This window comes from Montipora foliosa, chromosome 8, assembly GCF_036669935.1.
Source record: "Montipora foliosa isolate CH-2021 chromosome 8, ASM3666993v2, whole genome shotgun sequence".
In the NCBI taxonomy this organism is placed as follows: Eukaryota; Metazoa; Cnidaria; class Anthozoa; order Scleractinia; family Acroporidae; genus Montipora; species Montipora foliosa.
This window is the reverse complement of record NC_090876.1, coordinates 24102264-24114763: the sequence shown is the minus strand read 5'-3', so window position 1 is coordinate 24114763 and position 12500 is coordinate 24102264. Positions and strand designations below refer to the sequence as shown.

General features: G+C 44.8%; 1 protein-coding gene across 1 annotated transcript in view; it reads left to right on the top strand.

Annotated features, from left to right (window-relative positions):
• The window catches only part of LOC138012780 (cation channel sperm-associated targeting subunit tau-like), a 50557-nt gene extending 38576 nt beyond the window's left edge, over positions 1-11981 (top strand). Inside the window, exons 11-14 of the mRNA XM_068859672.1 lie at positions 7849-7990; positions 8844-8924; positions 10923-10984; positions 11751-11981. Of these exons, the coding sequence (XP_068715773.1) occupies positions 7849-7990; positions 8844-8924; positions 10923-10984; positions 11751-11903 (438 nt within the window). The 3' untranslated portion in view covers positions 11904-11981. The remainder of the gene's footprint in view (positions 1-7848; positions 7991-8843; positions 8925-10922; positions 10985-11750) is intronic.
• The last annotated feature ends 519 nt before the right edge of the window (positions 11982-12500 follow it).

The window sequence follows — 12500 nt, the reverse complement described above, 5'->3', positions numbered from 1 at the left end:
TATTTGAGGTCCAGCGCTTCGAGTTTTGGACGGATTTCAGATATAATGGCATGAAAGGAAACCTCTGGGTTTCAGCTTGCTTGGTGCGTGATTTGAAACCTGTACGATAGGAATTTGTTTGTGAGTTTGAGCTTGATTGGTGCGTGATTTGAAACCTGTACGATGCGAATTTGTCAGTGAAAATCGGCTTGGTGCTGGAGCGATCCGAAATCGAGCTTTCCACCCTTGTTTTACTATTGGTACGCAGAGGTGAACGTCGAACACAAACCCTTCATTTTTCTCGGTATTTTTAATTTTTTAAAAAGCGCTCTACTACATGTAATTCTACTAAGTTGTAGAAGGACACGGCCGGTTTTCCCAAAGAGGGTCACATTTTTAAACGACGCACTACGAATCCTCTGATCCGGAACAATCGATACAGATTATTAATTCACTTGCCAACAGAATCCAAGATTTGCCCAACGGATAAGGTTAATAAATATTATACATCTGACGTATGAGACTAACGCTCTAACGGTTGAGGCTAAACCCCTAACGGACGAGGCTGACGCTCTGACGGATGAACCTAACGTTCTGACGGATAAGACTAACGTTCTAACGGATGAAGTTGACGCTCTGACGGTTTCATGTAAACTTCTAACGGACGGCTAACGGATATCTAACGCTTCGGTCAATTTAACGGTTTAGCGTTAGTGTACGTTTTCCCGTGGAAGGTCACATTTGTATTTTTATTTAACTTTATGTATGTACATATTTATCTTTTTATTTTTAATTTAATTTTTACTTTTATATGTGTAGTATTGGTTTAATAGTTTAATTAACTTATTGTTACACACATGTGATCCTATTCATATGTTAACACGCACGTTATAAATAATAAAGATTGATTGATCTCGCATTGTTCGCGTTCGCGATGTCGAAGCTCTCGGATCTGATCTTTCGTGGCACAAATCGAACGGGGTCAGTACATTCACGTATCACACCATCCATCGTCCATGTTGGAGGCACAATGATGACAGACGTATGCAATCACGATGACGCCTCATGGCCCACCGATGCTCTTATGGACTAGAAACTCGCCCGCCTCGCAGGCAATGGTCGCACGCCGTGTTCCAACCTTGCCTAAGACCACCACCTTTTTGACTCATGATCTGACGATGCTTTTTCAAGGAATGTTTACGACGGGTCATCTTTCTCAAAGCTTGTTGATACGGTTGTAACTTGGCCAGGGTGGACAACAATGCGGGAAGTGTCTGATGATCTGCTGCTTTCAAGATACTCCAAAGAAATGGGAGTTGACATCCAATATGCCACGACATGATAAGACAATCCTTGGTTTTGGACATGTTCCCTTTATACTTAATTTTGATGTCGTCATCGGGTGGCAGCTTCCAACCCTTTTTTGAGGCTGTAACCGCCCGCGGCTCCCGATGGTCATGCCTTTTCCGAACGTGACCAGAGGTCCACTGCTTTCGGCCAAACTGACTTCAATCACGTCCAAGTACAGGCGACATAACAGTAACTATTGGATGTGTAGAGGTTCGAAATACACCGTGCCCACACCACTTCATCGGTAATAGACTTCTCATAGTAAAGGATGCGACGCATCCCCCACGAGGTTACTGTTCATCACATGTAAATACAAGAACAAGGTCCTCGATGTCGGGGTGACGGCCTGTTCGAAAGCCTTATTGGGATTCCGAAACGTCCACTCCACCGTCTGACTCAGGACGAGTTTGTCGTCCGATCTGGTGGGGACGGACCACAGACGATTTTTAGGCCACTCAGTCGAATTCACACGGGTCATTTTCTGGGCATCTTTGTCATAGCGGGAATATTGTTGGATCCATCCTTCTTTTTCGTCAACCATCCACATGTTTCTGAATGAAAAAACTTATGTTGGCTGAGTTGGCATCGCGTAAGGTCTTCCGTTCCATCACAGTGTCCTCTCCTTCCCAACGAAACATCACCCGTCCATGGTCGAGCACACTCCCACCTTTGGAGCTTTGCTTTGGAACGTCCTGTTTCTCTGCCATTCCATCTGATGAAGAAGACCTTTCATGAATCCCACCCCATCGACGATGGCCGATTGGTTTCAAATGAGATCATCACAGTGTACCGTATCTGTTTGGATATAGATTCGGTAGATTCGGTCGGCATCCACTCGGTACTGGTTCCATAACAAACTGTCTTTGTCGGGATCAAGCAATTCTTTGGTCGGGCATGGACACAGAGGTCAGACCCACTTCCCAGTCTCAGTCAAATTTCACAGGATGCGGTAAACAGACTTTGAAAGCACTGCTGGTATTAGTCCGGAAATTCTGGTGAGACATTGCTGAGTAAAACGACGCAATCCATGAAGTCAATGACGAAAATGCAATCGGATGCGAAGACGTCCATCCACTTCGGTCACACTAACTTGTACGATCTCAACCTTGGAGCCACGGAGACGAAGATACTCGACATGTTGAGGTTCCCACCACATCCCCTCGTTTTTATAGGGGACACTCCGGAGCAGTTCGTTGTAAGTCTCATCCACCCATTGACTTTTTCGATCAAATTGACATACACGTACAACAGACATTCCATGACGGGAGGCTGTGTCATCGCATGGAATCGCGCATAGCCTTGTTAATCAGAATGAAATGCCAATGGTACACGTTGGATAAAACATGAACCTGACACCGTCATCTAGAGTTTTCCATCCCTGTGACTCCACAACCCACATAACAGGTCGTTTCTGAAATCCGTTCAGATAGTCTTTGTAGACGGATCCATCATAAAACCACTCCTCCGTAAAATCCACTTTGGGTCCTCTCTTGTCTTTCGGTACCAGAAGGAGATTTGGACCTTGTACAACGTGATCTGGTTCATTCCCATCAGCTGTACGGTACTTGATCCAACCCTTATTCAGAGCCAATTCGACGTTGATTCCAAAATACATCCATTTGACCAATTCGATAAGGGTCTCCGTATGATCCATCACCAGATCTTTCCTGTCCCATGGGAACGTCATGGTCATCTTTCTCTTGACCGTCTTGTCTCCTACTTGAATGTCGCGATCCAGAGTGTCTCCCACGTATGATAAGCACGTTCGGTCCAAGCATCGTCATCAACCAGACCATATAGATGACAAAATGACTCCACTTATAGTCGATCCCTTCTTTCATGGCCTTGAACACACCCAGGATATCGATGGGTCCGTCAGTAGGGAATCCATCCCATTCGTCTGCACGTCTAAGCACGTTCATCAATTCCCAACAGAGCCAAGTCAAGAAACGCCGACGGACACACACAGATTTGAGGGTTCAAAATGACTCCACTTAAAGTCGATCCCTTCTTTCATGGCCTTGAACACACCCAGGATATCGATGGGTCCGTTAGTAGGGAATCCATCCCATTGGTCTGCGCCTCCAAGCACGTTGATTAATTCCCAACAGAGCCAAGTCATCAAACGCCAACGGACACACACAGATTTTAAGGTTCAAGCTTTTATTATTTTATACTCTAATCGATTTCGATCTCATGCATTTTCAGTTGTTCAAAACAAGCATGCAATAGTCCGGGCATGATGGGCGGGTCTCTTCTAATTGCTAGGACCACCTCTGCTGCAACTCTTTGTGTTCCTTCCACTTCTTCTTCTGAGCCAACCATGGCCGCTTTGTCATGTACTTCTCTAGTTCTGCCTGCAACTTTTCCTCGGGCAGACATGGCACTGGAATCACCTTGAAGGGGTGCTTCCATTTATTCCAACTCTTGCTTTTTTACTGGTCCAGTGGACCATTCACTTTGGCCAACCCACTGGATTTTTCCTTGCGTTTTCCTTTCCAGCCATTCTTTCTGACCTCTTGCAGTTGGCGCTGAAAGATCTGGTCCCACCACTCGGGTTCCAACCACTGGAAGAATCGACAGGGCATGTTCTGGCAACACGTCAAGAAAAAGCGTCCCACGTTGGGGAAATCTGGGTTCATCGTTCGTACATCTTTACTCTTCTCCCCACAATAATAGTGCCATGGTCCTTGATATCATGATGGAGTTGCTGTGGTACCTCAGCCAGCCATTCATAGGCTTGATGTGCACCCACCACCCAAAACGGACACACCTCGCCGTACTCTTTACAAAAGACATCCAAAGGACGGATCACCTCAGGTCTGGTTCTCGCCTGACAGAGTCTCTTGGAATGGACACAAAGGTACCTTGGGCTCTGGGGGTGGCTCCTGTAGGGTCACAATCAAGGGTTCCAAGACTGCACCAGGTTCTAAGTGAAGTGCTGGCTCAATAGTAGTCACGCCGGCTGGTTCTTGAGGTTCTGGTTTCACCTCTGCAGGGGTCACTACCACAGATCCTTGTGCAGGAAATAAGGGTTCCACCATCTCTTCGTTGCTGGGCAAATCCAAATGAGGGACTGACTAACAGTTCTTTCACTTCCGCACTGAGAGGCATCCATGCCACCATCTCTGTTGGTGGTGGTGGGTCTGAGGTGACGAGAGTGTCCAAGGTTTCAGCGGCCTCGTTCAACTCCGCTTCCTCTCGTTTCTTTTTCTCTTCCCACTTTTTCTTACACCGCTCTGCATCTTTTTGACGGCAGATTTCCTTGATGTCCTTCATGATCTTGGCGGGTGGTTCAGCCCTTTTGTGGACGACATCTTGTTTCTTGCTAGCACGAGAATGTTTAGCTGGTTTCTTCTTCTTCTCCTCCCTCTCTTCTCGAAACAGATAGTGAGCAGGCAACAGGTCTCCATACTGCCAAGAGATACTCATCTTCTCAACTGACAACGATTTAAGTTCGTCTCACGTATTTATGGTTTGATGACAGCACGTGATGTAAAATTCCAGGGTCTGTCATTGGTTCTTGAGGATGGAGTCACATTGGCTCCTCAGAGTGGCGTCAAGGACATTCAAGGTCAGTCACATTCCGTCCGCTCTGTCATTGGTCTTTAGAAAGTGGCGTCATTTTCTGTCCACATGAACACGCTTTGGTATATAAAGAGTCGCGGCAGCCAGAACAGTTACTTTGTCTGACCTTGTAGCTCAGTCGGTAGAGCAGCAGTGATCTAACTCGAAGGTTTTGGGTCCAATTCCCACCCTGGTAAGAGTTTTTCTCTGTCCTTATGTGGGCCCATTTCCATTAGTAGGGCTAACGCTCACATGGCTCATAATTATGGGATAGAAAACAAGCACTTCACATTACACTCTAATCAGTTTAAGTTTGTCATGAGCTTGGAGAGGTGCTGTAGATGTATAGACTTGTTACTGGACACTCTCTTGTGTGAGTGCTGCAAAGAAGATAAAGACGAGGAAACAGACCTCATAGACCTGACGACTTGGATTCTCCATCAAAATTGTTGTCAGTGTCAGGTCATTTGCTACCTCCTCCGGAAAGAGAACAATCTCGATGTGCCACTCCAATACAAAGACAATCGGACTACAAAAGAATGATGTGAGGTTGGAAGTGTGCTATCGATGCTTGGACGTCCTGCTAGACCACTTGTTGTGTGAGAGTTACAAGTAACTGAAGAGAGAAGCAAACACAGTGCATTTTTACCTTCCACATACTCATCCGAAAAATTGGTTTCTGCCTTGAGCGGGACTCAAACCCACGTCTCCCTGATTACTAGTCGGGCATGCTAAGCCACTACACCATCAAGGCCACATCACTTGTTTTGGAAAGCCGATCTTTTAACATGTTTTCAAGGTAACAAAAAGAAAATTGACTTTGAAATTTGACTACTCAAATCCTCTCCATTCTTGAGATACAAAGGGAATTGTGACACCCGAAAATGGCCCGTAAAGTTTTGGGACCCTTGAGAAACGGGCCCTAGTTTTCGGGCCTATTTCCCTGTATATCTTCGCATTGCAGAGGTTCCAAGCCATCAAACTTTGCAATCCTCTTAGTTTTTCCTACGTTAAAAACATGTTAAAGGATAAGCTTTTCAAAATAAGCAGATTGCAGTTTGTCGACTGGCTTTTCCGGCCCGAAAAGTTCTCGGAACTTTGGAGAAACAGTTCCCTGTGGCCCGTTTCTTGAAAGTCCCGATAACTTCTCGGGCCCGAAAAGCCATTTGTGAAACTTGCAACAACTAGTTTTGGAAAGCCGAACTTTTGACATGTTTTCAAGGTAACAAAGAGGAAAATTACGAATTATATACCCCCCCTGTTCTTGAGATACAAAGGGAATTGTGACATCTGAAAATGGCCCGTAAAGTTTCGGGACCTTCGAGAAATGGACCCCTGGTCCAGATTTGGATCTGACTTGCCTTGCGCAGCCGTGCAATTTGACCGTGACGACCGTGTTGGATCTTGTGCGGCTGCTGAGTTCTTTGGCGGACACATCCTGTTCCAAGGACATGTCCTTTGGGAACTCCTAGAGTTTTAACCTGTAAAGTTACGGGGTGTGCGTGACATTACGGAACTGTGATGACTTTAAGGAGATTCTACTCTGATGTGACTGGTGGGATGATTGAGTTCTGGATCCTCTCATTGGCCGGCCACATCCAAATCAGCATTCATAATAATAAACTAGGGTGCGTGTGCAGTGCACCGTCTTCTTTTTGGCGTGACGGGTGGGATGACTGCGTTCTGGATCCCTTCATCGGCCTGCCACGCCACTAAGGAACATTCTTGTACATAGTGATATTTTTTGCCTTTTTCTTTTTCTTGTACAAATAGTACCGTTTTTTTTTCTAGTACATTAAAACCTGTTGGATTTCAAATTTTTCTCTTGTTTTTTTTTTCTCTGACCGCGAGGGGCCTGGGTCTCTGTCACGCAGTCCCTCTCTCGAGGGATGTGACGTCTTTGTTTGAATTTCCTGACCGTTATCTTTTTTTCCCAACATGGCAAGCAAAACACCCCAACCTGTTTCCTGAGGGTCCGCAGACAGAGAGGCGTCACGCGTCTGTGACGTCATTGTTAGAATTTTGAATTTCCCGCCTTGCGTACGTTTGAATTTCCCGCAAAAATTTGAATCTACTTATCAGCTTGCTCCAATTCCAACCGTCAAAAGGGACGCGAACGAGCCCCCACGGCCCCACCACGACTCACCCCCATTCGCTATTTTCGCAAATCCCAAATCCCATAATACAGTTCACTTTGGGGGCTATTTGCATTAAAACAATGGGTATTCAGTTCACGGAAGCATGATACAGTCCCAAAAGTAAATAACATTGTTTTTATGTAAAGAAACCCCCGAAACGGATTGCATTATGGGATTTGGAAAATAGTCAATTTCATTCTTAAGCTAGTGAGTCTTTGACTTTATTTTCTCCCCAATCCAGCTCTCTCAAAAATTTAAAGTTAGTGATTGTGTACCATTCTGCTGCACGTATTGTGCTCCAAGGTCCTTTCGAAGGCAATGTGTTTTTTGACCAAAGCACAAGATAAAGGAAATATAACGGCCTTTTTAACGCGTTCATCACAACACCCACATGAAGATCTGCATCAGCAAGAATGATACAATAAAGGTCACCCGTACCTAAGCCACCGCCTGGCCTTACTAGTCCTCGCTTGCCCAGTCGTTAAGCATCTGGTAATTTTTCAAGAAGAGCTCGCCCAACCGACTGTTGCCCGACACTTTAACGAATCATATTTTTGACTCGTGGTCAACGGTTGGCCGACAGACGACCGAGTGTTGGTGGACAGGTTTTTGGGGGAGCTTTTCTTCAAACTTTCCGACAATCCAAACTAGTAATCTGTAAGTCATAATTTTGTGTTCCTCTTAGGAGAAAGCGGCTTTTTTCCAGGTCCCTCAACCCTCCGCCAAACCGTTATAGTTCAATATATCTCAGTCTTAGGTAGCAAGTACAAAGTGTTTCGCTGAAAATGTCCAACAATCCTCTATTTTCTTACAGGACATCCATGGTTCTTTGCCCTTGGAGCAGGAAAGTGACTCGGATGATTCATCACTGCAAGATCTTGGTGAAGTTACTCAGTTTGGATTAACAAATGCTCTTTCTCAGATGGCTAATTTGACATTCATGGCTGCAGCCCCTGGTAAAGTAATTTCTTCTCTTCCCTATTGCAGCCATGGAGATTATTACCATTGTAACGACAATGATGAAACTAACCCTTTTCTCGATCTGTTGAGCAAAGTTGAATTGCCTGGGCTCTGAACACGTTAAACAACCCTGGTACCTGTTTGCTTTAAGTGGTATTGTAGGAGGAGTAGTTTTTCTGACACAAACAGCTTTTTTGTAATGACAGTAAGGCAATCCTTCTACACTGTACGTCACACTTACTCATCATGGCAGCGCCCGAGAAATTTGAAAGGGAAAGTAAGCGATTCTAAAATCATTTTGCAATACAAACGTTAGTTCTAAAGAGTCGAACCAATTTGGTAGCAAATGTGCTTTCCAGCGGTTTAAAGTCCTCTTTTTCTAAGAGGTTTATTTAAACCGGATAACTCATGCACACTTGCGTTTAGTTTGCTGGCTGCTATCTCGCGGTTGATAGATCGGTATGCATCGCGAGTCTCTCTTTAAATGCCAGGCCCCAGTTATTCGAAGGGTGGATAGCGCTATCCACTCGATAAATCACTTTCCACTGGGTAAAATAACTCAATTGGTTTCGCTAGTCTTTATCCGCTGGATAGTGATCTATCCGGTGGAGTTATCCACCTTTTGAGCAACTGAGGCCTGATAAAGAGCATTGATTATATTGATGGATGCGTAGATGCGTTTGGGGCTAAGGGTTTCAGGTTTTTTTGGCCTTCATGGGTTCTCAAGGACACTGTCTCGAATGCGAAAGGGGCTGCTGGGGTCGGGATGAATTTGTGTAGGAAGCAAGTTGTCTAACATTCCATGATTTTGCCTGTATGCTTATTTCTATCCCTGTTCGTTTTCATCAGAGCTTATTCAAGAAGGCGAGAAGCAGGTAGCACGCCGGGTGTCTGCATTAAGTGCCAGTGGATCAAGTAAGGGAGAGACAGGTGTGTATTTCTGGTTGATTTGTCTGCTCAGTTAGATGAGCACTGAGCTGTGTATGTAAACCTCAGTCAGGTCAACACTCGGGCCAAGAGTTTAGCGCATGAGAAGAAAGACTGCATCAAATGATAAGACCTTGTAGAGCACTTGTTCTCGGGACACTTTCACCTGATCTCTGCCGGAGACGTGGGAGGTAGAAGTACCCACTTTGACCACCTTACTGTTCGCAAAGAGTATGAATGTCTTTCTAGTTCCCAGTCTTGCGCGGTGAAAATACGGTGCGACGAACCGAAACGACGAAATGGCAAAACGAAGCAAGGTAATAAACAAAGCGAAACGATGAAACGAAAAGACAAGGCGAAGTAACGAATTAGACCGACGAAACTGGACGACGAAACAACGCACGTCCAGAATCGGACGGCAAATTGACAAAACGAAGTAACGAAATGAAAAAAAAAAAAACAACAACGACCAAACAATATAATAATTTTTTGTCTACGATTTACCTGCATGTTCAGGTGGCTCCAACAGGATTCGAACCCATGACCTCTTCCCGGCGATGCCAGTGCAATGCTTTACCAACTCAGCTATGAAGCCACACAGCTGGGAGCAGTTCAATTTGTTGTTCTTACATGTTTACGTGAAGGACCCATTCGTCTATAACCCGCACTTCAAATATACATTTATTTCATTTACCTGTTCACCGTGTGCCATGCACCAGTTGAGCTATGAAGCCACACAGTTGGGGGAAGTTCAATTTGTTGGGCAAAATTTTTTTTACGCGAAAGACTCTACATCTAGATGTTCCAACACTCGGCAAAGTCCCTTTTGACTTGTGGCGTTTTCTGCTTAGGTGGCCTCATACACCACCAGCCTTTTTGAGGCATCACTGCCAATCCGGCCACTTCTGCCGGAGAGAACACACTTTTACAAACGACAGCCACAACACCGGGAACTTTATTCTCTAGTCTTCTCGAATAGTGTGTGGGTTCTTTTAAGTCCCACAGGGAACTTATTAACAACATAAAAGATATATGTGAGACGGAGCCTACGGTTTATAGTCCTTATCCGAGAAGACTTGGAAGTCTAACCATTTGCGGGTGTAATTACTAAGGCAGCACTTTCTCAACCAACTGAGCCACCGGTGCGCGGTGACTGGTCTGGACTTCAAACCATTCAACATGTGTCAGGAGCATAGTTGAAAACGAGTCCTTTTACAAACTCCGGGATACATAAGTGACCTTTAAAACTGGAGTAATCAGGGGTTTTTTCACCGGTGCGCGGTGACTGGTCTGGACTTCAGACCATTCAACATGTGTCAGGAGCATAGTTGAAAACGAGTCCTTTTACAAACTCCAAGATACATAAGTGACCTTTAAAACTGGAGTACTCAGGGTTTTTTTCACCGGTGCGCGGTGACTGGTCTGGACTTCAGACCATTCAACAGGTGTCGTATCACGTGAAAGAGAATACTGGCAGGAGGGCTTTCTAAAAATTCGACTGTCGGCTGTTTCCCATAATTCCCTAATGTTAACTTTCTTACAATAATATATTTATCTTTGTTACAAAGACCTTAAAAAACCTCTCTACAAATTTAGTAGGGTATGTTGTCTATGTACCTGTGCTACCTTGAAAGGCCTCTGACCAAATGAGACCACAACATCACTAGAATCAGAATTTGCCTGGTGCTGGATTCAGTTCGAACGTATATTGAAAACTCTGTGAATTTCAAGAGTCCGCTTTAAACTCCTTTAAGCCGATTTTCGTTTCTCTCGACAGTCCTTGTTTTGTCACTAGAGGAGGTGTAAAAATGTCAAGGCTGTCATATTAGCGAATGGTTATGCCCTTTTGTGGAGCGTTCTTACATGCTTGAAAGAAGCTCCACAACGAGTTCTGTGTTTGAATGGGCATGGGCAAAGCAGGGTCCTTAAGACAGTACGAATGCATGCGATTATTAGTATCTTTCAATGTCTTTTTATTTCATGTTGGTCTGTGTATGGAAGATGCGGTCTTTCGTGGTCTTCCCACTAACATTCTGACTGCCGGCGACCCCCCACATCGAGAGGTAATTATTATATGAAGGCTCAACCTACGATCCTGGATAAATTGTTAGTTCATTTTTCTTTCATTCTGGGACAATCAGACCTTGTCCCTCCCTCTGCCGCTTCTCCCGGTTAGGGAGATCAGCAGACTACCTGAGCAAGTCAACCATGAATGGGTGGAGTGTGGAGAGAGGATTGTTTGAGAGGGAAGAGATAACCGGCAGAAATCACTGCTTTGATACAAATAGCGTTAAGATGTTTGTAGGTTGGAGCAGAGAAGACCCGACTCGCTGAAGCAACCAGTTTGTTATTTCCATAACGTAGGAGAGTTGAACCGGGAACTATCTCAGGACCGCTAAAGGTAAATCCATTTTTCGGTCTGAGTGAGTCCAGTGGACATGGCCGCTTCGTAAGTGTATTTTTCTTCGGTGATCTCTACTTCAATGTGCAATAAAGCAGACCATGACACTGTCGGCATTACGTGCTCTGCTCTTCCCGAACAGATGGCCTATGCACACCTCTGTGAAAAATTATCGTGGGATGAGTAGCCTGCAAGGCAAGCGTTCAAAGGGGAAGGGGTCTTGCCACGAAGAACTTCGAGTGTGCGAGTACGCGCGAGGAAGGAGGGAACGGGCCCTCTTCTTATTTGCTTAAATTGATTATTTTCATACAAGGCCAGACAGGCTAAAGCTGCATGCATCACCTTCTAAATTTAAAGCCGGTTTTTTTCCCATTTTTCTCTATACTAATGTAATTTTTTTTAAAAACCGAATTTTCCTCGTGTTGTAGGCGAGCTTCGCGGATGTTGAGGATGATCAGGAAACAGGAGATGAAGCTGAAATCGTTGCAATGACCATGTCGCGCGGCCGTCGAACCGCGGTTGTTCTACCAAATTCTCGCAAGCGGAGTGTTAACACTGCGAAGAAACGGGACCTTTCTTGAACACCTGCATGCTCAAAACCTTTGTCCCTGATGCCTTCTATTTTAAGTAATCACTGAGAAATTAAAAATAAAAAGAAATTAGAGAAGTAAGAGCTGTTGACTTTATTTTTAGCGGGCTTTAGAGAACTTTGAAAATACAAGTGAAATTAATCCTCAGTTGCACAAGGGCACATTGCGATTACATGTTTATCTCACATAAAGGCAAACGTATTGAGGGAAGCCAGTTAAATGCCGCGACAAATGGCAATCAACTTGGCTGACCAATCGGTTCAATGAACACGTGTTACAGGAAATAAGCTTTCATTCGGTTAAAATTGAATTTGATATATCATTGCTGTCACGATTCTCTTGTAACCTCGCTTGCTGAGCAACTCTTAACAAATCATTCCCCCTTGATCACCAAAAGTACCCTCGTGATTAAGAAAAATGCCCTCCGACTCAGCTAGTTGAAATTTAGTAATTTTGCCCCGCATATGATAAGCAATGGTAATGGGACTGAGTGGAGTCCAATCCGGTCTGTAATCATACGAGCGATAACAAAATCTGACGACCGCGCAGCGGGAGCCCGATTTGTTTATCACGAGTATGATTTAAGAT